General features: G+C 40.8%; 1 protein-coding gene across 2 annotated transcripts in view; it reads right to left on the bottom strand.

Moving 5' to 3' along the window:
• The window catches only part of TTC39B (tetratricopeptide repeat domain 39B), an 87,976-nt gene that overhangs the window by 24,089 nt on the left and 38,477 nt on the right, over positions 1 to 25,410 (bottom strand). Inside the window, exons 3-10 of one of the 2 annotated variants that reach the window (XM_054986477.1) lie at positions 24,023 to 24,127; positions 23,317 to 23,448; positions 19,422 to 19,498; positions 17,208 to 17,275; positions 13,215 to 13,279; positions 6,639 to 6,716; positions 2,220 to 2,325; positions 1,806 to 1,871 (exon numbers count right to left, since the gene is read on the bottom strand). In XM_054986477.1, the coding sequence (XP_054842452.1) occupies positions 1,806 to 1,871; positions 2,220 to 2,325; positions 6,639 to 6,716; positions 13,215 to 13,279; positions 17,208 to 17,275; positions 19,422 to 19,498; positions 23,317 to 23,448; positions 24,023 to 24,127 (697 nt within the window). The remainder of the gene's footprint in view (positions 1 to 1,805; positions 1,872 to 2,219; positions 2,326 to 6,638; positions 6,717 to 13,214; positions 13,280 to 17,207; positions 17,276 to 19,421; positions 19,499 to 23,316; positions 23,449 to 24,022; positions 24,128 to 25,410) is intronic. The other variant, XM_054986478.1, reaches the window with a different exon arrangement.

Consider the following 25,410-nt stretch of genomic DNA (forward strand, 5'->3'; position numbering starts at 1 on the left):
TAAGAAAAGGGAAAAGAGTTACCTTGAGCTTCCAATAGTAGATTAGCCTAAAGATTCTTGTTGTGAGTTACATTGCTATATCCTTTCTTCAAGGAGCTCAGAATGACTTTTTAGCCTCACAACATCCTGGCCAGTTAGCTTAGGCTGAGAGACAGACATTCCCAAGATTTACTACTTATTGAATTTCATAAGTGAGTAGGGAATAGTGTTACCCCCCAAATCCAACATAGCCAATGTACCACACTGTACCACAACGATTCTCTTGTTATGCACAAACAGGTTATGTAAGCAAAAAAGTCTGTTTGCAACTCCCTAAAGTGATACATACAGTGATAGTAGTCCAAAGAATGCTTTTCTGGGAGTAAGCTCCACTGAATAGACTTGGATAGGTTCCTGAATAGACCTGCTTAAGACTGCTTTGTAAATAACCTAAAGGTAGTCCCCTGTGCAAGCACCAAGTCATTACTGATCCATAGGGGGACGTCGCATCACGATGTTTTCTTGGCAGACTTTTTGCTATGGGGTGGTTTGCCATTGCCTTCCCCAGTCATCTACACTTTACACCCAAGAAACTGGGTACTCATTTTACCGACCTCAGAAGGATGGAAGGCTGAATCAACCTTGAGCTGGTTACCTGAACCTGGCTTCCGCCGGGATCGAACTCAGGTCGTGAGCAGAGCTTGGGCTGCAGTACTGCAGCTTACCACTCTGCACCATGGGGTTCCTTATGTGATCTAATAACACTTAAAACCCATTTTCAACAATCTTTGTTTATCTGTGACCTGGCAGAAGCTTGAGCAAAGCTTCTGTATAAAGACAGCATGGATGGATCACTGAACTACCCAATGCTGGAAAACAACGTAACATCAAAACACTACCTAATATAAACCTGCACAATGAAAGCCACACAAGTTGATCATTGGGCCCCTACTTGGCTATTTATGGTCCACTGAGGAAAAATGCCAAGTATATTATCTGTAGCTTTTTCCAAACTCTTTGTGGGAACATCTGCAACTCATACAAGCCCAAACACTATAATGGGAAAATGCATGACTGCATTTCCACACAGCTTCTCTCTCTGGATAGAAGAGTGGATACTGCATGGCCTACCTATATCTCAGGCTCTCTTAAGAAATGAATTGTAGGAAGAATGAAAAGCTTGTATGGGATTTCTGCCAAACTCAGCAAACAGTAATAGAAGGGATGGAAAGCATGGCAGAAGGAAAGCAAAAAAAAGATGGAAAGGAGAAATGAGAGGAGGAGAAAGAGGGTGAGAAGGAATGAAAAGTAGGAGCACAGATATACATACGGATGGGAAAACAAAATGAGGGAAAGGAACAGATAGAGATGCAGATCTGTAGTGGCTACATCAAGGAAACAGCATGTGCATAAAGCAGTACAAAGAGAAGATAGCATTATGGAGAAACAGAAGAAGGGTTAAGGGAGAGCTGTTTAGCGAGAAAAGATAGAGTGTGCAATGAGACAGAGAAAAAAGTAAGTCAAATGAAAATAGGGAAAACGGAAACTTCAAGTTAAGAGTATAACAAAAATGCTTTTCTGTGCTTAAGTTAGTGGCACAACCTTCTCTTGAATAAATAAAAGTAGTCCTCAACATGATTAACTGGTGCTCCCTGGATCTAATGGAGAAAAAATCCTGAGAACACAACCCTTTTTGTCACAATGATATAGTGAATGGTAACAATAATGAATACAGGGACTGAACTAGCTTTAAAATATATATATTTTTTAAAAAAATAGTGTTTTGTTCTCAAAGGACTAGTAATTGTGTAAACAAAGTAATATACCCTATTGCCTGAAAACCCAATAAATTCTAGAAGCCGGAGGATTCTTCCTGGTAAAAGGGACAACATCTGTAACAAAAGAGAAACAAACCTTTCATCAATTTTTGATAGTATTAAAAACTGAAAACCAAAACAAAGGAAAAAATCACACCAGATTTTAAAAACCACAAAATATTTTCAGCATAACATTCAGATGACTAGTACTAAGTTCAGTTTAACAATACAATAAAGTTGTAAATTGAAGTGGAAACACACAGAAATTTACATTTTAAAATTAAGGAATTGTAGCATTACAATTTGTCTGCAAAATCATTATTACAAATCAAGTTTATTTTTAAAATGACAGCACCACTATCTGTATTTTATGTACCAAATAGAGTGCCATAGCTAGCTTACAGTTTGGAGTCAGACACTTACCAAATTGAATGCTCCTATTCCTAGTTGCACACCCCCTTCAAACTGGTAGTAAGTTTCATTCGTGCTTTTGCTATCCTGAGTCATCTGCAGAACTTGATGACATTCTCTTTTGATTCAAAAGGAGAAAGTTTTCCAATTAAATGATAGGAAGAACATCAGTAAAATAGACAATAATGCAAAAATTCTAAAATTGTACCTGCATCACTGTACATTGAATGGGATTATTTCAGAGACTTCATCATTCACCATGTGGTACCTTCTAGCCTGGTCTAACTGTAGTGATCAGCTTTTTTGTACTACATTCTCATTACAGTAAAAGCTTTGTTACCTGGCACTTGATTGTCCAGAATGCTCAATTGACCAGAATCACCCAGCCACCCAGCTTCAGACATACACACAAACTCTATTTCTGCATCCCCAGGCAGTTAGCTTGATGCCTATGGCCACTGCTGTGCTTCTGACACCTGGCGTTACCAGCTAACACCATCCTGGAGTGTCTCCTCCCCCATCAGCCTGCAAGCTGCTGGGAGCAGGCTCTCCTGGATGGGTCTCAGACAGCTGGCCCTCTTCTCTGGTTGCTGCATAGGATGTCTATACAGGAAAGGTCTCACCAGGCAAGGGGGCAGTTATCATGGTGTTGTAATGGGGTAGGGTTTGTTCACTGCAGAGTCCTCTTGATAGGGGGCAAGGGAGAGCAATAATCTTGAATAACCAGCACATTTGATTTACCTCATGAATGCAAGGTAACAAAGCTTTTACTGTATTTATACAGTAGAACCATCAACATGCATGGCATGGTAGTGAATTTTGATGGTCACAGACTTCTAGTACAGTATAGCTGTGAAACTAGGCTTTAACTAGAGACCAGGTGCTTCCTCCAACTCAGTCCAAATTAGGAGTCATTCCATCTTTAATCTAGCAGTTTCACTTAAACAATCTTCTTTCAAACTTCAAGAAGCAGAATCCATGGATTAAAGGGAGAATGCCCCTCCCCATTTCCCAAGTGACAAAGAAGGGGGAAAGTTTCAAGCCCCATGGGAATGCGTGCACACCTCTGCAACCCTGGGAAACATAAACAACAACAGAGTAACAGAATCATCTTCAAAACTAGCCCTTTGTTGGCCAAGAAATTTAAAGCTAGAAATGTAAAAGTTAGAAACATAAAATCCTCAGCAAAGGAAGTAGTGATTTTTGAAAGGTTTCTATGGCACAGAAATGCACAGATTAATTCTTCTGTATCATGGGGGTCGGGGGGAAATGAAAAGCTATTTAAAACCAGTCCTTGTGCCAAAAACATTTTTAAAATTTTTTTGCATGCAGAGAATTAATTTTGAAGTGGTTTCTAATGTTTTTCTTTCTAAATTATGTAGATAGCATGTATGCAGAAACAACAAAAATTAGAAACTCCTTCAAAATCTGCCTTTTGAATGTGAAAAACTGAAAAAAAGTTTAAAGTATTTTTTTTCAGCACACAAAGGAATAGGTTTCTAGATATTGTTTTGTTTCTCTTTATAATGTATGGGCATATTCTTCCTGAATGTTGTGGTCACAGATGTGTGCACTTCTGTAATATTTTAGAAAACATTTTTCCCCTCCATCTGTGGTCTCCAAGGACACCTGGGAAAAATTTAGCACAGCAAGATCTGTAATGCTCTCAGTTTGTTCAGCGGATCTTGCATAGATTGGGTTTTGATATGAACAGCAGGCTGATGTAGAGACAGGATCTGATGGTGAAATCTGCCCTAATATGAGTGCATCATAATTTTAGTTTTAACTGATTTAAGTTCATCTGAAAATCCGGCAAAGAATAGAAAATACTGAAATATGTAACAGCTGCCTGGGAAAAGGCCTGCAAGTACTTTCTGATATTTGGCAGAATGTCAAGTTATCAATCGATTTTTATTTATTTATTTAGGAATTTTTTAGTCTTTCTCCAAAAAGTACTTAAAGTAGTTTATAAGATCAAGCACAGTAACAAAGAACAGAAAAATATTTTTAAAGTACACAGTTTTTTTAAAAAAATCAGCAGATATCTCACCAAAGAAGTAAAGGTTCAAGCAGCAGAACTGAAATGCCCAGTTATAATTAAACAGCGGAGGAGCAAAGGAGGAACTGCCATTTGTTACGGGAACTGCCATTTTTTCCACTCCCTTGGGACAGTTATAATTAAAAGCAGCAAAGACCAGAATAAAAGCAACTCCAGTAATGTAACAACATATTAAAAACAATATAAATCTTCTAAAATAATAATAACATTTTATTTATGTATCGCCCTTCAGAACAACTTAATGCGCACTCAGAGCAGTTTACAAAGTATGTTACTATTAATCCTACAACAATCACCCTGTGAAGTGGGTGGGAGCTCTCTCTCTGGAGAGCTGTGATTGACCCAAGGTGGCTATAAGTGGAGGAATAGGGAAACAAACTCGATTCTTCATATTAGAGTCCCACTGCTCTTAACCACTACACCAAACTGGTTAATCAGGCTAATCAATTCTGAAATACAACATCAATTAAAGAGTCAAGGACTTCTGGAATAGAGACATTTTATGATTTCACCAATAGGACAACCATGAAGGGGACAGATGTACAGTACTTCTGTGGAGTGGAAATTCCACAACTTGGTGACTACAGGTGAAAAAGACCCGTCACAAGCGCCCACCAGCCTCACCCCTGACAAGGTGGCCTTCCACAAACAGGACACTTCTGGACACTATTAAACCTAAGCAGGTTCATACAGGTGAAGTTAGTCCTTTGGGGTCTTTAGATCCAAACTGTGTAGGGCTGTAAAAAATGAAGACTACCACCAACAGGTTACTGTTGAGCCATGGGATAAAATTAAATTCTGATAACTTTGTTCCTTTGCTCTTTATTTTCACCATTAAGGAAAAATCATCTCCACAACGGTTGTAAGAGGTCAGGAAAGAGCTGCGGAATGATTTTACTAGTCCTGCCCTGCTCCCTGCAAGTGCTTGCTTTAAGGGACACGCTTGTTTCCAGGGAGCTGAACTTACAGATCTCTACTCTTTCCTACTGGTGGCATGTGAAGAAACAAGGCTGGAGAAATAAATATTTTCATTTAGGCCTGGTAACGTGAGACCTTTGCCAACCAGGTAAATTCCTCACCTGGATAAACTAAGGAAGCCTGTATTGGCTTCTTAATCACATAGGGCAGTTGTGGGTAAAACAAGCAAAACCCACCATGCATATACTAAAAACTTTGAGAACTGAAAAAGAAAACCCACTGAAGGGAGCATTTTTTTCTGAGAGGAAACAGTTTATTTTTTCATTGTCTGAAGCAAGGACAAAGATATACAGTATGCAGGATGTTGTACTTCCCACCTTTGATGGGGTTCAGTTGACCCTGACTCGGTTAAGAGCCTTGGGTTTATTTTGAATTCAGGACTGCTGCTAGAAAAATAAGTAAATGCAGCTTTAAAAAGGCCTTCTTCCAACTCAGGCTAGCCTGGAAGATGGCCCCTAACCTTGACAAAGCTGATCTGGCCACCTGGATTCATGTCACAGTAACAACAAGACTAGACTATTATAATGCTGTCTACAGCTTGCTCATCTGAACAGGGCCTCATGCAGATGCCACCTTTCAGCTAGGCAAAATCTAAAGCTGCTTGTACATGCACCCTCTCTATGGTGGCCCCCACCTTGGGGATTGGACTACCCGGTGAGGTCAGGAAAGCTCCCACTCTCTTGGCTTTCTGCAAAGTACGCAAAACTGAATTATTCAGTAGGGCTTTCTACCCAGATTATAGGGTTGTGATTCAAAGAACTGTTAACTATTCCACTGGGTACTGATGGTTGATGTAAATATGTTCCTATGGGGTCATTAAACATGTTGTCAAAGATGTCACATTTACTTGTACTTCTTTTCAGCAAAGTTTCATCATTACATTTGGATTTATGTTTTTTCCAAATTTCTACAACCCCATACCCTATTGTCTTTCTTCAGTACATTTCCATGTTGTTGATCTTTTTGCTTGCACTTGTCTTTGAGTCTCATTGAGAAAGGCAGACTATAAATAAATAAATAAATAAATAAATAAATAAATAAATAAATAAATAAATAAATAAATAAATTGAACTGAATTAGTTGAGTTGCATAAAGAGAGTAAGAGACTTGAGTCTGAAAATCTAAGCGTACAGGAACTGCTAGTTCTACTGATCCTATATACACCGGTCAGTCAGAATAAGATACGCAAATTAAGAGCTAAGGAAAGCCTACACAGGAAACTAGAGCTGTAAGCATAGAAAGAGCAATCCAAGACCCAGCGAAAGAGACACAAGAACCACAAGCAGTATATACTAAGAAGAGGGAAGAGCTGCAGTAGAAGGAACACCAACATGCCTTAGCGCTTCAGAGCTTGCTGACAGACCTAAAAGAATTCTCTACTAAAGACATCACACCTTATTTCTCTGCAGTCTTCCTTTGTACCTCTGAGAGAAGGAGCTCCAATACATCCACGTCGCAGCAACCAGCAAGCCCTGAAATCCAGATAAGTAATGATCTAAATGTCTTTGATTCTCTATGCCCTGAGAATGAATGTCAGAGGCAGAGGTGGAAACTCTTAGAAAGAGTAAGATCAGTCAGCTCAAAATCTAGTTGTAGTGAAGTTGTCCTGCTGAGGACTAGGTTGAGGGAAAAAAGGGAATTGTCAAGAGAATGATGCCAGGCAAGGGAAGATAAAGGGTAGCAGTCCCTCCCAGATCACATCGGTAGCTGTGGGTCCCTGAGAATTCTGAAGAGAACAGCCCACCAGGAATAGGGCAAGGGAAAACCTGAGACTTGTATATTCTAGTATCTTTCCCTGTGAGGGAAGATGTTTCTGTGGGACTTCTTCAACAGTTTGGTGAGTCATGCAATCAAGTTTAGAAACACACAAGGCTCATATTCTTAAAAAGAATGAAGAGATCTATGTCGCAGCCTATATTTCGCTCTGGTGCTAGGATGAGAAGTTGAAACAGGTCCTTTAAAGGCTACTGATGTAAGTTTATGAATGCAGACACCCCAAAACTGTTTATGCTTGAGTGGGTGAAACTGAAGCCAAAACTTCTAGTGGCACAAATCAAATATTGCAAGCTGACATTTTCTTGCAAGCTCTACCTTGTTTTACAGCTGTTATAGCAACATTTGTTGTGTTTTTTAACAGTCTCCTCGGATTGATTTCCATTTTTTCCAGATAAAAAGAGACTTTTAGCAGGAGAATAATCTAAGACAACCACATGCTGAATTTTTACACCCTTCATCTGTTCTAGATTAGAAATCTCTTTGCCCCACAGATAAACTTCTTGTGGAAGTTACGTATTTCTTCTGGAAAGGGAGGAAACTGTGGTGAAATTGCACCTCTCCCCATAAGAAACCTGCTACACGGTAAAGCATATTGAAATGTTGATAGCTGCCTGGGAAATGCTGAAAGGTCCTTCCTGGGTTGTAAGAAAGCAACAAGTTGCAAAACACAGCAAAACAATATAACAGCCCATAAATAAGAACACACAAAAATAAGGCACATATCATATAATCAACCAGAGAATAATGGAGACCAAAGCTTCTGGAAGATCCCAGTAGGTAAAAGGATGGATCTAAACAGGAATGGACCCTTTTGTTTTGGGAGAAAAGGAGGAGGAAGAGGAAACATCTTAAGGAAAAGACACCATGGACAGCTACAGGACATAAAATGGAAATTGGATATGGTTTAACTTTTGAGCCATGAAATGAGGGAACAAGTAAATTCAGGTAACATCATGTTTAGCTACCTGCTGCTTTATTTCCATCATCAGATGCTAGACTGAATGACAACAGGAAGCCCTTGTTTCCTGCTTTTGTTATTCTTGCCATTTTGTGGTCTTTCTGCAGTTTTACACAAAGGCCTCCCTTGGTCTACAGGGAATCAAGGGAAACACTTCCGGAATATAAGATTTCCAGGAAAACCTAGTTTCCCAAAAATTTGCTTCATGCTTACTTTAAATAGCTGTAAATGATTAGAAAAGAGCTGTGGAGGGGTAAAAGTAATGAACAGGTATAAAAAAGAATGTAAGGACAGAGAAGGGAAAGGCAAGGAAATGGAGGGATTTCATGGTGACAATGAGCCTGTGCTGGGTATAGAATCAAATAGGAAGCGATATATGAATGAAAGAAGGACGCTGAAAGAAGTGGGTGATTTTGGCAGCAGAATTCAGAAATGAGATGGCAGAGCAGAGGCATCACAATAGAAGGAGAGAGAGGAAACTGTTGCAGTTGTCAAGGCAGGAAGTGACCTGAATGTGAACAAACTTTTTGTTGTTAGGATGGAGAATAAGGACACATATTTGTAATATTGTATGAGGAGAGGTGAAAAAACCAAGGGAGAAGTGAAAAAAAAACAAGGCTTCACAAATCCAGGATGGTAGTGTTGTCAGTGGATACAGCAAATACACAAGCTGAAGAAGGCTTCAGAGAAGAGAAATTCATCTGGGTGTCATTAGTGTACAGGTGCTAATAAAACATGTGGGATTTGATGAAGTCATCCAGGTTGAGTGCACAGAGCAAGTGGGAATAGCAGAAGACCACATGGAAACCTCTGAGAGAGCCCAATGCAGCTGGGAAGGGTGAGGAAGAATTTCCCCTGCAGAAATGTTAAAGGAGAAGTTAGGCAGGTTTAAGCAGTCAGCCCAGCCTCCACCAGTTGTACAGCAGTTTTCATATAGCTGCACGTAATATTAAAAGTGTACAAGCCTCTGGAGTTTAAAATGGCTGCGGTTTAGCCAGCCAGAGAGGCCCTGCCATTGCTACGTCCCGCCCGGGAGACTTGGCATAAATGGAATGCCACAAAGGAATGCGGGGTGATTAAGCGGTGATTGGACATGCTATCTTCCTGGCCTCGCCTGTGACCAGCGCAACAAAGGACTTGCAGCGTCGACCCCATTTAGCACATTCCTCTCCCTCCTTCCATGATGAGATCTCCTGTCCGTGATTGAGGAGCTGATCAAATGACATTCATAAGCACGTACAGTCGTTCCTGGCACAATGTATCCTCTCCCTAAAAACACTTAACCTAGCTCTGGTGTACTTCATCAGAAAAACTGTCCTTTTGTGCAGCGTGAGAACTAGTTTTACATTTGTATTCATACGTCCTGGCAGCTATCAATCAAAGTACTCAAGTCTTTTGTCTGACCCAGGAACTAGCCATTCGGGTCTTTGTCCTAAGTGCTAGGAGGACTCTCCTCCACCTCAGGTCACATTTTACCTATAAAGGTAGAGCCCTAGCCCCATTCGAATCGAACATGTTTGAACACGTTTTCGGATCCACACGCACTGTTCCCTTGAGGTTTGCTCTAAGCCTCTTGCCTTGCTGAGGATGCTGGCCATTTGAAACTCTTCTCTCGATTCGTTTTCGTTTTCGCGGCCATGTCGGACGCTCCTCTCGGCAGGTCCGAGAGGAAGCGGCCGAGCCGCCTGGCCGGGCGGCTGATCTGCAAAGGTTAGCCCCCAGACTCTCAGGGAGGGAGTCTGAGTCTGGGGCGCGGCGGGAAGAGCCCTCTGACAGATCGAGGCAGGGGGTAAATTGCCCGTTTGTCCCTATGGAGGCCGGCAGACGAGCGCGGCACCCAGTGTGCTGCCGGGCCAAGGAAAACGGCAAGGAACAGGATTAGGTGAAAGCCTGCAAGTAAGCGAATCCCTTCTGTTACTACAAGCGCATGTGAGGAGTGGTGGGGTCTGAAGGTGAGAAGACTCGGATTTTTCCCCCCTCGCAGAGTCTCGGAAGATTGGCGGTCTCCCCCCCCCTAAAATGGCAGCGAAAAAGCAGAGTCCTGCTCTTGGCAAGTCAGTTACGGCTGCCTTGCAGAGGGGCGAGACGCTCGAGGAACTGGTCAAAAGATCGGCCGTGGAAGCCATAAAACCCTTTGTTGACAAACTGAATGAAACAGATCAAAGGGTGGGCTTAGTTGAGAGCGATGTGAAAGCCATTAAAGAAGCAGCGGGGGGGGCAGAGAAGTCTGCCCGGGAAAGTGCGTCACTTATGAGAGCAACGAACAGGGAACTTAAGCTGGTGGAAAACCAGCTGATCGGACTGCAAGTGGAGCAAACACAGACCATTTTGCGTCTCCAGAATGTTAAAGAGGAGGAAAATGAGGATTTGTGGGATCTCACCTCGGAACTTTTAGCGACACCTGCGAGGGCAACTAAAGAAGAAGTGAAAAGCGCCATTTTGGGAGTCCGTCGGGCATCCTCAAAATATACAATGAAGCGGCAGTTGCCTCGTGAGATTGTTATTGAGTTTTCATCTAGGAGGGTCCGGGACAGTATCCTATATAATTCATACAATGCGGAGTTAGACTTTCTGGGAAATAAAGTCAAGATATTGAAGGACGTTCCATTTTTAGTTCGGAAGAGAAGATTTAAGTACAAGAAGTTGGCAGCTCTTTTGAGGGAACGGGACATAAAGTACAAATGGCTACTCCCGGAAGGAATCGGGTTTAGTTATAAAGATCAAGCTTACAAGATTAATTCGGAAGATCAGCTAAGGGATTTTGTGGATAAAAATCCAGAATTTGGGCCAGACACCAAGCAAAAAGAAGAGGATCCGAAGCCTGAAGGGAGGGGGGAGGCAACGAGCGCTGCGGCTGTAGCTGCTCAGAGAGAATTGCGTCCGAGGCCCAGGGGAGGGAAAAAGATTTAATTTGAATTGTAATTTGTATTTTGTATGATCAACCACTCCATCACTACTTTATAAAGCTATTTTTTTATTATGGCAGTATGAAGGGAAAGCATTGAAGTGTAGTGTTTAGTGTTTGTAGGTTACCTTCCCCTTTTTTCCACCCCTCCTTTCCCTTCTCTTTTTTCTCCCTTCTTTCCCTTCCCTTGTGCTATTGTAGTCTTTTGTAGTTACTGTTATTGTAGTTTTGTATGTTAGATATTGAAAAATAAAAAACTTAGCAGACGGTCAACAGACTCAAAGGTAGCAAATGTTGCGGATAATAAAGACTAGGGACGTACAGATTTGTCACTGAGGCTGTCAGTTGTTTTGGAAAGGCCAGTAGCCAACTTGTAAAAGGTTAAGAAGGAGCTGGAGGGAAAAAAGCAGAACTGTGGCAGTATGTGCATACTCCAGAAATTTGGAGGCAAAGAGCAGGAAGCAAATTAGATGTATTTCAGAAGCAGAATGTGTCTCAAGAGAAGAATTTTTGACAATGTGGAGGGGTTTGAATACATAATTATTTATTAGAAACCTTTGTATGTTGCCATTCTACCCAAAATAGAGTCTCCAAGGTGGTAAGCCAGAGGAAAGGGATAAATTGGTTCTGTGTTGGAAGGAAAGGACAACAGTGGGAGGATTTAGCAAAAAGGAATTGGGAAGAGAATGTTTAAGCGGGCACGGGGAGTAGTTAAATAAGAATATCAGCAGAATCAATTTGCAGACAAACAGCAAGAGAGAGGTGTTGACATGAAAAACTGTTGAGGGTCTTAGTAGAGTCCTATGATGCCATTCCTTCAGTGCAACAGCTCCTTTATTGGAATGGATTTTGCGTTTATGCACAAACAGAGATTGATTTTTGCCACTTTTCCCTCACAGACTGCAGATGTCTAGTTTCTCCCTCCTGATACACTGTTCCCTCAGATCCACTGACCCATTTCCCATACATAAGCAGTGGTATTCATATGTAGTAAATTAATTGCTGATTCAGAAACTCCTCAACCAATATGAATGGTGCAATTCAAAAGTCTACACAAGCAAGATTAACACAGCACTGATCTTAGTCTCTCAAGTCCTCATGCCTACTCCTATGTATTTCTATTTTTCTATGTATTCCTATGTATTCCTATGTATGCCTACTCCTATGTATGTATTTCTCCAGTCTCAGATATACATATAGGAGACAACCTGGTGAAGTTGACCAGAACATTAAAGTTGATAGGCCAGTATCTCTTGCAAGGAGAAACTGGGATCCTCAGAACTGGATGTCACTGCCTCAAGAAAAGCACTTAAATTCTTCCTCTCCCTTCAAAGAATCCCTTCAACCAGTTCCATCCAATACATTTATCTTGACTGTCACACGCATTTTTTATTCTGTATTCAAATAGTTCCTAACTCAGTGAAACAAGGAGGCATCCCTCACATTGCTTTGAGTGCTTATTCATGCTTCCCCCTATTCCCCAAATGTGTTCTTCTGTACCCATTAAATTTCTCCCATGTTTTACAGCATCAGTTCTCCATTTTTTGAAGCAGGAGCCACTTCTAAACTTTCTTATTCTTTTGAGACCTACTACCAAAGCACCCCAGGCTGGGGCTTGGCTCAGACTCAGTTCCACCAGCAAAGGTCCAGGAAGAAGCCAAGCCCCTGGGAAGGAACAAAGGAACCAAGTTGCAAGGCAAAAGAAGAGAGGATAAGAGAATGCAGCTGTTCCAGCTCCTTCTTCTACTGCTAGGAGGAAGGGGAGCCACAACCTTCTCTCCCAGCTCAGGGGTCTGAGCTTTGCTATCCACCAGCACAATGGGTGCAACCTACTGTTGGCTTGCAGCTCACAATGTGAGAACCACTGTTCTCCATTATGATTTTGTATATCTCATGCAGAGCCCTAAAAGACTACATATATCCTAGTATCTCTCCCTCTACTTGCTTTCTCTTTCCCCCTTTCTAGAGAAATATGGTGATTCTTTTATTCCTGCTTCCTCTGCTATCATCCTGATGCCTAACCCATGAGTAGCATACCCCTTTTTGAGGGGTAGAGGGAGTATGGCACTAATAAATGATCATTGCCAATAATTAATTAATTTATATTTTCCTTTCTTTCAAAGATAGAATTTAAGGCAGCATATATAGGGTTCCTTGGAGGTTTCCCCTCAAGGCACTAACTGACTGCTGAGCTTCAGAAAATCTGCTGCATGCATCTTCCAACCTGGGACAGAAAAACCTGGGTGTCAATTTTTTGCTATTGTAACAAATAGGAAAAAAATCTATTTGTTGCAAAGTTACAAAAATAGCACACATGTTCTATGGACTTACTTGTATATTTGATAACTTGTTCTAATTTTGAGGCCACCCTTTATAAAGTTGATCATATTTTCATCCTGGAAAAAATGGGTTTAAAAAAAAATCAAGCAAGAGTATTACAAAGATCATACTAAAACTTAATTGTGCAAGTGAAGTGTAAACACTTAACAGAGTTTGAGGAAAAAAATTCTTATAAATGAAGGTAATATTAGAATGCATAAGATACTCATAATCAAGGATATGCCTTTTGTCTATACATAAATTAAATAGAAATTTCCAAAAGTAAAATTTTACAGAAAAAAGCATTTCTTTATCAAGCTATGAAATACAATATGTACCACTAGATGGTGCTATGAGTATCTAAAATTCTCTTTTAATGTATAATAAATAATCTATGGTAATTTTTAATAAAAATATGGTATGCTTTAAAAATTTGCATGTTATCCTCATGTGGGGGCCAGTTCCAGTTTTGCTATGTCAATGGAGCAAATTATACCTACTACACACAGTAATCAAGTCCAGTTTACCATGGCCTAGGGATGGCAAAGAAAAGCATAATAATTACTATAATTACTCAGAATTATTAATGAACGATGTCTATTTTTCATTCCACTTTCACTGGAACAAAAAGACTATTGTTCTAGGAGGGCACAATGAGCCACAGTAAGTGGGGGGAATGGAAAAATCCAATTCCGCAACCTCAACACCTCTTGCAGTTCTTGTTGGGACACTGGCCATTGCATTAAATTATGCTCATGTTTTAATACAAGGACACAAAGGAGTTTCAAAAGAATGGAAAGGAGACATCTGAACTCATACTACTTAATGATTTATCATGGACAGTTTAAGTGCACCACCTCAAGTATAAGAGCAAAGGTATAATTAATGCCAGTGTATTAGCCCGGATCCCAATTTCCTGTTCAATCAAATCAGTATTAGCTCTTGCATTACTTTAGAGTTGCTGCCAAGTTGTACAATACAGAGCATCATGCCTTAGTTTCCAATGAGCCTGTTCAGACAGTTTGGGTACACAGGTGCATTAAAGGAATTTGACAAGACACAAGAGATGGCCTTGCCGTAAAGTTTTGCGTTATCTACCGTTAGAGTTGGACGATTTATTCTTTATCTTCACTCTCTATCTCTGCCATAGCTAGCCCCCGCACATGTCTCCTCCTACAAACTAATATTTGGAGCCTTAGGACTGATTCACAGTCACATCAGCATTTTCATATGTTCACGTACATGACTGCATGGAAGACTCTGAAAGTAAATGTGATCCCCCCCCCCCCGGCTCAATCCCACCCTTTAGGATACTCTCTAACTCAGTTTAGAGGCCCAGGTACGTTAGGCAGCCACAGGTTCACCACCCTGTCTCTATTTTAATGAGAAACTTGACCTTTATAAGCACCAGGTCTTTGCTCTCTTTCTCTGAGATACCACCAGACAGGACTGCCTAGTTCCCTTAATAATCGCCCCTCACCCAGGTATTTCCCCAAGCTATTGGGGCATATAAATTGCTTCTCTGTTCACAATGCCATCATAAAGCTTTATATTTATATAGGCTGCAGCTTGACTGACTTGTTCTCTTCACTCAGCCAATTCATTCCCCTCACTCTGACACTCAACCTATCCTTCCCCCGCCACAACTCCTCTACCTGCCTCCCCTCAACATTCCATCAGCTCTGAGAGAGAGACGGAATGGGGCATGCCCATCCCAGTAAGCTTTGGCCAAGTGTCTTATTGAAGGCTGTTAATAATGCTTATTATGGTAAAGGACCATTCACGGAAATCACCATAGAAACAAAGAACAGCAGTGACTTTAATTTGCAGAGTGTAATGTGACTCTTACTCTACAGGGAAAGGCCAGTGGTTAAAATTAATAATAATAATAACAACATTCAATTTAAGTTAAGTTGCCTTCAGGGCAACTTAACACCCACTCAGAACCCTGTGATTATTTTTGTGGGGATAATCAAATCCAGTTTTCCAGATTAGAGTCCTGGCACTCTTAACCACTATACCAAACTGGCTCTCAAACTGGCACTTTAAAATTGGCTCTCAAACTCAGGACCGGATGGAGGGGGGGCAGGGGTGGTAGCCTGCCCCTGGTGCCGCCAAAGAGGGGGCACCAAGCGCAGCTGCCAGCTGCCAGGAGTGCCCCGGTGGCAGCACGGGCGTCTGAGCAGCCGCCCGTGCCATTCGCCTGCCCAGCAGGACAGGGAGCGCGGCAAGCTGTCCACCCCCTCAGTCGGGCAGGTGAATGGCATGGAGAGCTGGGAGGCCGCCTGCATCATTCACCTGCCTTGCTGAGGGGGCGGACGGCTTGCCACGCGCTCCCTGTCGGGGAACGCGTGCACACGAGGGTAGCCAGACTTGGGTTGTCCCAGGTGTTGGGAACCCTAGATCCAGCCCTGCTCAAACTGGCACTCTTAACCACTACACCTGGTTAGGGTTTGAAGACAAGAGAGCTGCTTTGTTTAAGTATTTTAATAATGATTTGGAAAAAAAATGAATGGCATAATTTTAAGACAGAAAATAAATATATTAAAAACTCCAAAATCTAGAGCAAGAATTCATGAGTAATTAAATATTACTACATTGTTTAGCAACATAACTGCTTAACAAGCAAAGTCACACACTAATATTTGCACAATAATGTATTGCATCAATAAGTATTTTCCTAATTATGAGCATAAATACTTCCTGCTTTTGAAGCTCTGCCTTTAATGTCTACTTGTAGACATGATAAGGACTAAAGGGCAAAGTATAAACACATAGAATGCAATATCATTTTCTATTACAATGCACTGGTACCCTTGCTATCTCAGACATATTTCACGCATGCCATTTATCACTCAAGCTTCTCTCCCATTATTGACATGCATGAAAAGACAAAATTGCTGTTTTAAATGCACCTGTATCAGATGCATTAGTCCTCCACCCACTGCTTTTACATACTGTTGTACACATTTGGGAATAGTTCCCTCATATTTTAACCTCTATTTCCTATACAGAGTGTAGGGGGGAGATCTTGTTGGTCTTGCAAAAGTAGATTTGTTTCACCCTGATCCTTTTATATTCTACAGTGAGGCTTAATATGATAGGAAAAAGCACTGTCATTTCACCAAAGTTGGGGAAACATATCTAACCACCCAATTGCTGTCTCTGCTTATGGGGGGAGCAGGTTCCCTTCAAAAGACTACGCGCAGGCACCCTTGCTGATTTAAAAAAAGAAAACAGGAATTACTTTGTGTAAGTGATAAGACATGGGAAAATGGAGAAGAGTTTCCCTCAACTTTGTCATTTCCCCTGGAGAGTGTGTGATACAATGAAGGAAATAGTGCCGGGCAAGCTAGATGGACACCTGTGAATTTGTATCAGAAACTGGTAACAGGGCATTATTGATCAGCATCTGGGAAAGGCATGAGGGAGGAGGTGGTTAAAAAGGGTGAAAAACATACCTTGCTAATAATGGTGGTGGAGAGTGCCATCAAGTCATAGCTGACCTACAGCAACCCCTGGTGGGATTTTCAAGGCAAGTGACTAACACTGACATTGCCTGCCTCTCCCATCCAATCACTAACCAAGGCAGACCCTGTTTAGCTTCCAAGATCTGATGAGATCAGGCTTGCCTCGACTATCCAGGTCAGGATGTGAATGGTGGTAATCTACTACAATTGCACAAAACATATTCTGAAATGATTAAAAAACCCTTTAAAATGCATGAATAAATTTTGCCTCAGATAGAAAAGCAATAAATCATGCTCCTAGCGACCAGTTGTATATTCTTCCCTAAAAGATATTAGGTACTTTTAATAGCCATTACTGATACAGCAGCACTTGAAGCCTAGCTTCTGTTAAACAGACGGACGAGTCTGGATATACTTTATAGCAGGGCAAAAGTTGCATCTTAATTAAGAAACGATCCTAACTTGGATTTTAACAAAAGAAATAGTTTCCAACCACATATGCATGTACACTGACAAAGTGCAAAGACTACATTACCTGTACAAACGTCAGTGCGGCTTTCTGTAGTAAACACTCAGCATAACAGATTTCTGCATGCATTTCCTCTGTTAAAGAAAAACATTCATAGTGTAACAGTTAGTGCATTTAAAGTATAAATGAACGGTATTAAATAGTTGTTCCCAGACAAAAAAAGCTGAATCTAACCCAGACAACAAATGTATATCCAACTTTTTAATTTGACTTACATTTTTATCTTATTCTACCGTTCTTACTATTGATATTGATTCCATTATTGTTTCCTCCAATTCATTACCAAAATTCTTCATGTATATTATCACCATAAAACTGAAAATAGTTCAGTAAATTCTCATCTGAGTTACTGTTAGAGGGAAGTCTACAAATTTCGGGGTTCCTTCAGAACTTGGGAGGGCAAATGGGGGCATTTGAAGATTTTAGGCAGCACAGCCTTGTCTGCACTTGCAGTGGCCTCTGACAGCCAGCAGAGTGAGGAGTCCTGGATTGCCCACTGCCAGGCCCTTAAGGGAGTAGCACAAAGCGAGTAAGACTCAAACCACTAATAAGAATCAAACCTAACATTAGAGAGCTGGCTGATAGCCATCAGGCACAAAAATCTCACTGCACTGAAATCTGTGCATCATAACAAGCATATTATACAAATAAGTCGATATAACATTGCCTTGTTTTTATGCCTTAATGCTACATGCTTGGTGGGCTGTACTGGATTAAGAACCATTTCAATAATCCATAAAGTGTGTGAGTTACGTGCTGTCAAGTAGCTCCTGTCTTTTAAAACTGAAAAAAAAAATCTTTTGGCAACTCTTACAACTAAGAAAGCAAATCTCATATGTTGAGCTTGATTTTGTAGCCTTTACACTAAAATGCATAAAACAAGAAGTAAATTTATGAGGGTAAAACAGCAGAATACTGTTTATAATTTACATATAGAACCTCTTTACATTCCAGAAATAAGCATTATAAACATTCTAACCAAAACACTGAACCCTTTGCAATTAATGAAAATGCTATGCTGTTAAGCACTGAATCTAAATAAGCATATCTATCACAGATAGTATTTCTGAGACACATTCTGCAGCCAACAGAATAATTAAAAAGCAATAATCAAACACAGTATCTGCTAGACTATCACATGATTTGATGATCCACTGACTTCAGAGACTTCTGGATGAAAAACAAAACAAAACAAATCCAGAGATGGTGCTTTCTATCATCTTTTTATTTCTTTCTTGATGGAACTTATGGTGGCATACATGGAATTCCTAGGAGATCTCCTGAGCAGGTGCTGACCACCCCTAAACTTGCTTAGCCTCAGCAAGGCAGCTCTATCATGTGATTTCCAACACCCCAAACAAAGTACTCTGATGAATTTTAGCAGAGTTTATTCCAAATGGAAACTTTGTGTATACAGAGAGTTAAACATACTTGCAGGTTTAAAATCAAAAGACAGGAAGAGAAACTAACACCTCTGTTCTTTCAATTCCAATGTGCTCTGGGCTAAGATGAAGAGTTTTTTCACAATTCTTTGTCTCCAACCCCTGGAAAACCCTGAAAGCTTATTTATATGTTCACTCAAATTAGCAATGAATGGGTGGGGCTAATTTCATCTTAACATTTAGAGAAAACAGAAGCAGGCAACCCTCGGCATGCATGCCAACAGCAGCACAGGACTCTGCTTCGCAGAGAACGTTCCCTGCCTGTGCCACTGAGATAAGCCCCGGGGTCCTGGCAGCGACACTGAGGCTAGCACCGTGGAAAACTGGGATAGGCAAACAGTCATCACCTCCTGGACCCGAGCTGCCAGCATCTGAGCCCCTGGAATGCTCCCAGCACCTCTGGCCAAGTAAAATTCTCATTTCTTCCTTCCACTGGCACATTACTACTGTTACAAGTAGACACTTTCCCACAGCACACATGCCAAAAAGGCTGCTTTCCCTACTGTAGATCCAATTTGTTCACTTCAGCGGGGACATAAGGTGGCTTACATCATTCTCCTCTCCTCCATTTTATCTCCACAACAACCCTATGGGGTAGGTTAGGCTGAGCATGTGTGAAGGTCACCCAGAGAGCTTCCATGCAGAGTAGGGATTCAAATCTGTGTCTCCCAGATCCAACATTCTAAGCTACGAGAGCCATTTCATGTTGCCAAGTTATCAAAACAATCTAAGAATATATGCATTGCTAAAACTACAATTCATCCTGAATTTTTCTTACCTTCACTCAGCTGATCTACAGAGTGTTTTGAAACTAAATTGGACAATGATTCCACCACTGTGTTTCTCTTCCTGAATCTACATTAATATGAATGAGAAAGAGACAAAATATTTTAAAATCTTACTTTTATTCAAAGAACTTGAAATATTCTTGAAACACTTGCACAGTAGCAGAGAGCTCAGAGGAGAAACAAGATCAAAATACATTACTGGATAAAATAGGTTGTAAATACTATAAAACAATAGTTGAGGACAGGGACATAAGGATGTTATTACCCAGCTAGCCTGTTAAAGAGAACGTGGAAGTTGGTGCAAACTGATAACTACTACTACTACTACTACTAGACATCACTTGAGTAATTCAGATGTTAACACATTAGCATTTTAGGACTGGCTAATCATAAATATTAAATACTTTAGGGGTACATTTATTTATTTATTTATTTATTTATTTATTTATTTATTTATTTATTTATTTAATCACATTTCTAGACCGCCCTCCCCGCCAGACGGGCTCAGGGCAGTTTAACAACAGTTTAAAACAGTAATAACATTATAAAAACATTAAAACATATCAAAACAATTAAAATTGGTGGGTATAAAATATTAAAATGCAGCATTTTCCTGCACGGGTGGTGGACGGTCTTCAGTGGTATGGCCAGCGAGAGGCCAGCCCAGCCCCCACCAAATGCCTGGCGGAACATCTCCGTCTTGCAGGCCGGCACACGTGCACACACAACTCCCCTATTGACAGATATTATTTTAACATTTGGGGGTATCTACTCATAACTCTCAGCTCATTATTCACAGTCATTATACATGGTGAATTAGTAATACTAGGATTATTCTCTCTTTCTGCCTAGCCTCAGTTACCAAAGAGATGGTAGGTAATGCAGACTTTGACCACTTTCCCATGTACAAAAAAGATATTCCACTTTATACTGTACTAATGTTTGCACTATGTTAAGATGACAGAAAATGTACACAAATGGTGGGGAAAAATCAATCCAATCACATTTAATTTTTTTGTATACGATAAAGTGGTTTTAAAGGCTTCTAACCAAACTGAGTTATTTTCTTTATAAATAAGGTATATAAAATCACAATCTCCTGCCACTGCCATCATGTATTTAGCTCAATATAAGTTACCATTTTAGGAGCAAATCTGTTGAAAAAGTGGTAGATATTTTTCAGAAACAGTAAAAATGAGTACAGATTTCTCCACATACACACACTCATAGATACACAAATTAGGACCCTAACTATACCTTAAGATGGTGGGGCAGTGAAGCTGAGAGATATGCCATCGGGAGTTTAGATTGTTAACAGGTCTCTAGTGACAACAACCCTTGGAATCTCATCCGTGAGGAATTATTAGAACCAGTTAATGCACATCCCCAGGTACCTAGCTATTATAAGGAACTATTGGCTGCCCATCAGTTACCTGGCTCAATTTAAGGTATGGGCTATCATATACAAAGCCCTTCATGGCCTCAGTCCCTCATATCTGTGGGACCTCCTTTCCCTCTATGGTCCACCATGACAGCTTCATTCATTTGAGCAAAGCCTTCCGCAGGTGCCAACCTCTAAATGGGCAAAATCAACAACCGCTCATACACGTGCTTTCTCCATTATGACCCTCATCTTATGAAATGGCCTGCCTGATTAGGTCACCATTCTGGCTTTCTGCTAACTAAACAAAACTGAATTATTCAAGAGGGCTTTTCTGCATAGATAATTGGGTAGTACTGTACAGAATGGTTTGGAAAGCTACTTGGGTAAAGATTTTGAGACTGTGTATAGCTCATGTTGTCTGTTGGTGTAAGTAAGATCCTACTACCTAATTTTTGCATAGTTTAACACATCATTTTGACACTTATGCTTTGCTTTAGTTCTATTTTAAGATTTCTGGTTGGTTCCAGATTTCTATAAAACAAATTCTATTGCACTGTTTATTGGATGCTCTTGATTGTATTGACTTACTCTGTGCAATTCACCTTGAGTCCCAGTAAGAAAGGTGGACTACAAATAACAGCCACGGCTGTTTGGCAGACAGGGCCTTCCCAGCCGCCGGTGCCGCGCCGGCTGCAGAGGCGGCAGGGAAGGCCCTGTCTGCCGGCCAGCTGCACCGGTCATGGCAGTGGCAGGAAAGGCCCTGTCTGCCGGCTAGCTGTGCCGGCGGCGCCAGTGGCAGGGAAGACCAGCTGGAGCCTGACCAGGTAAGTGGGGTGGGGGGTGGGGTTAAAGGCTGGGGGTGGTAGTTTAAGGGTGGGGGTTAAAGGGTGGGGGTGTCCTCCCCCCTCCCCGTCACTTCAGTATGCTCCAAATCTTTATGGAGCATACCGAAGTGACTTCAAAACCCGAATCCGAAGCAGCATGCCGCTTTGGATTTCAGGGTTTATTCCGAAGCAGGAAACCTGAATATTTTTCGGGTGCACACCCCTATATACTACTGATTGATCATCTGCTTTGAATGTGAAAGTGTATGTTTGTACACTTATCAGGCAGCAGTGTTGCAGCTTTCCCATTCTCATCTTTGGAGGGGAGAAGAAAAACTGCATGGGACTTCTCCTACACATTGCTGTATGTATGTATGTGTTATGGCATTCTACTCTCACTAAAATTCACTTTCAATCACTATCCTGCTCAAAAGGAGAATAAGCCCGTTGAAGAGTCCAATGCAGGCTGGTTGACAAAAGGACTGCCCCCCCTTCCTGTGTCACCTGGAGTAATCCTAAACTAGCTAAGAGGAGGACGGAATATACAGAAAGAAATTATGAACAAGAATATAAATTTTAAAAGCCAGTTGCCAGATCCTAAGTGCTCATAAAAAACCTGCTCTGAGCCCCAAGACAAGGCTGGTCTGGGGAAGCCAGACAGACCTTTCTACTGGTGAAATGCAGTCTTCTAAACCAGGAAGTGCTAACCAGTGTTGACAGTTCCCCAGTGGCAGATCACCCTCTCCTAGCTACCACCCCTTGCAATGGCTCGTCTGATTGGCAAGGAATGTGAGGATATGCCAAGTAACTCTCAAAAGACTTCACTGCATGAGTCCAGGAACTCCATGAGTTAAAGCACTTTATTGATAAGCTACTAGAATCATATCCCTACTGCATTCTTTGCCAGGAATGGCCTTTCTCTACAAGCACATAACATATATAGGAGTCTAAGCACAGCCTAATCCCCAGAGTCCCCATCTCCTTCACGAAACAGTTAGCTAAGTTCAAGAGATGATCAGCGGAACAAAGCAGAGATGATGTGTTGGAACCTTCAAGGCCATGAGGCGTTGCTTCTCAGGCTTCCTAGACTAAAGAGTAAACACACAGATAACCAAAGAGTAGCCCCCTCCCTTGCAGACTTTCATATTCCAGTCAGAGAACGGCTCCAACCTCTTATCATCATAGTCAAATAGTGCACAGGGCCTTGCAGAGTATGGCAGGTGACATCCTGACAGGGAAAATGTCTGGGGAACCAGCACAGGGAACCAGGAGGCCCACAGCAGAAATGGGCGTGCATGCTCCCACATTGCTGGCTGATGACATGATTTCCAGCATGACACGGAAGCAATGGATTGCGCAGGGGGCTGATTCCCACCCCAGTCTTAGTGCTAACTCAGGAACTGAGACTGCCCTCAGCCTTAGAGGAAGCAAATGGATGTGGGGTGAAAAAATAAGGCACATATCATTTCATATATTTCTCCCGTGGTACTGCCCAGCAATTCTAAATTATAATCTTTGACGTACCAAATGGTGCATACCCAAACTACAAAAAAGTAGCCTCTCTCTACATTACCTTTTAATTAATACTCTACTCCTCGTTGAGTGGAAACACAAATACTAGCATACAACAGCCTCTAATATTTAAAATTCCACTATGCACAATTTAGTAACACTTACTTTTGGCAGGTTTGTAATGCTTCTTTCATTGTAGCTATTCCCATTTGGATATCCTGCTGTTCGAAAGTCATAGCAGCTTGCATAACTAAAATAGTGCCATATCCTAGGGCATGGTACATACTGCCTTTCGACCTGTTTGGAGGCAGGAAATTGACATTTCAATTTAAGTGGCCTCTTTCTAAAATTATGTACCCTTTATGGAAAAATTAAATTGAAAAGTTTTGCAAAGTAACACATATATGTTTTTTCACATATAAGGCATGCTGGTAGTCTTGTTGGTGAAATGAGATACTTTTCTTTTTCAAATCTACTTCTAATTACTTCATTCCTTCAAATTTATTGCCAGTTAATACGTTGCCTGGGCCTGGGCACTATTTTGCAACACAAAGTGACGCAAACTCACTTTAAAATATAAACTTGATATAACATACTTCAAAAAGGTATAAATGGGAAGTGCTTACTCCCTTCCCCTCTTCCAGATGCATATGCATTTACTCAGATGACATGTTAAAATTTGAAACGGGCACAAATTCTGAGTAACAGAATATCTAAGTCACTTCAGAGGACTGAAACAAACAATGGCAGAAGACCAGCTTTTGCAGAACTAGAAGACACACAACAAGTAATGAAACTGACAATGCTGAGAGGTCTTAAATGAATCTCCAGAAAGCAGATGGCCTGTCTTACATTTTCTTATACTACTCACCATGGACGAAGTAATTCCAGAGCTTCTGAGAATTTGTTGTTTAGAAATAAATTTAACGCCATTGTACACTCTTCCAGAGCACACTTGAGATCCATCTTGGTGGCCCTAATTAAGTAAGCAATTTAAAAATTTTAAATAGCAATATCTATTTTTAATCCAAGCCAAAATACAAAGTCCACAGTATAACTTAAGTTGTTTTATACAGTGTTTTGTTACATTTGTTCCAGATATAAAATTAGATTGGATTCGCTATGTTTTCTCATCACATTATCTTACAACTAAGAACAGAAATATATTAAAGGTAACATTTCAACTAACTTCTCATTTCAACATTTCAACTAACTTTAGAGGTAACACTTCAACTACAAACACTGTAGGTTTTGGAATGCAATAATACCAGGAAATATCACCAAGATTCTAATAAGACAACTCAGAAACTCTAGCTCGTAGAGAACGCTACAGCTTAATTATTATCAGGAGCTAGGTGGAGAATGCATATTGCACTTATTCTGCAGTCACTACACTGGTTACCAATTAATTTTGGGGTTCAGTTCAAGGTTCGGCTTATCAGTAACAAAGCCCTTCATGGCCCAGGGCCATCACATCTGCTGGACCAACTCTCCTGTTATGCTCTATTGTAAGCCTTCTGAATATACCACTCAGGACATGGGTATGATCAACACTTTTGTACAGGTATTCGGTTATGGCTCCCAACTGGTGGAACAGCCTACCTGACAAGGTCAGGAAAGCTCCCACATGCATATCATTCCACAGAATGCATAAAATGGAACACTTCAGGAGCACATGCTTATAAAGTGAGTAAGACTATAGTTAATGTCTGTGGAATTCAGTGTACATATTATGCTGGGGTGTTTTTAGCATTGTCCTCCAGTCTTGTTGTTCCTGATTAACTGTGTTTTGTGTGATGTTCTATAATTTTGTTGAGTGTATGTATGTTATTGTTCTTACTCAGTTGGTTTTAGTTGTAATCCGTCTTCAGTCTCAGAGAGAAAGGCAGACTATAAATGAAGTAAATAAATAATAATAAATCTCATAACTGCACTTGTTATGACTTCCTTACATCTGCACAAACCTCTTGAGAAAATAATACATGACAAAATACAATACTAGTAACTAAGCAGCCAGAAGAGGAAAAACTAAAAACTTTTTTTTTTTTGAAAAATTTTTTATTGGGTTAGAACATTTTTATTTTTACATTACAATCAATTTTCCCCTAATTTTTCGTTTCTAACCCCCTCCCTTTCCCCCCCTTTTGTTGACTTCCAACAGCTTTCCCACCCTCTGTCCCTTTTCCCTTACTTCTATTAAATTCCTCTGTCTAAAACAGATATACATTCTCCATTATATTAAGCAGTGCATCATTAACT

Source organism: Eublepharis macularius, chromosome 8 (assembly GCF_028583425.1).
Source record: "Eublepharis macularius isolate TG4126 chromosome 8, MPM_Emac_v1.0, whole genome shotgun sequence".
Classification (NCBI taxonomy): Eukaryota; Metazoa; Chordata; class Lepidosauria; order Squamata; family Eublepharidae; genus Eublepharis; species Eublepharis macularius.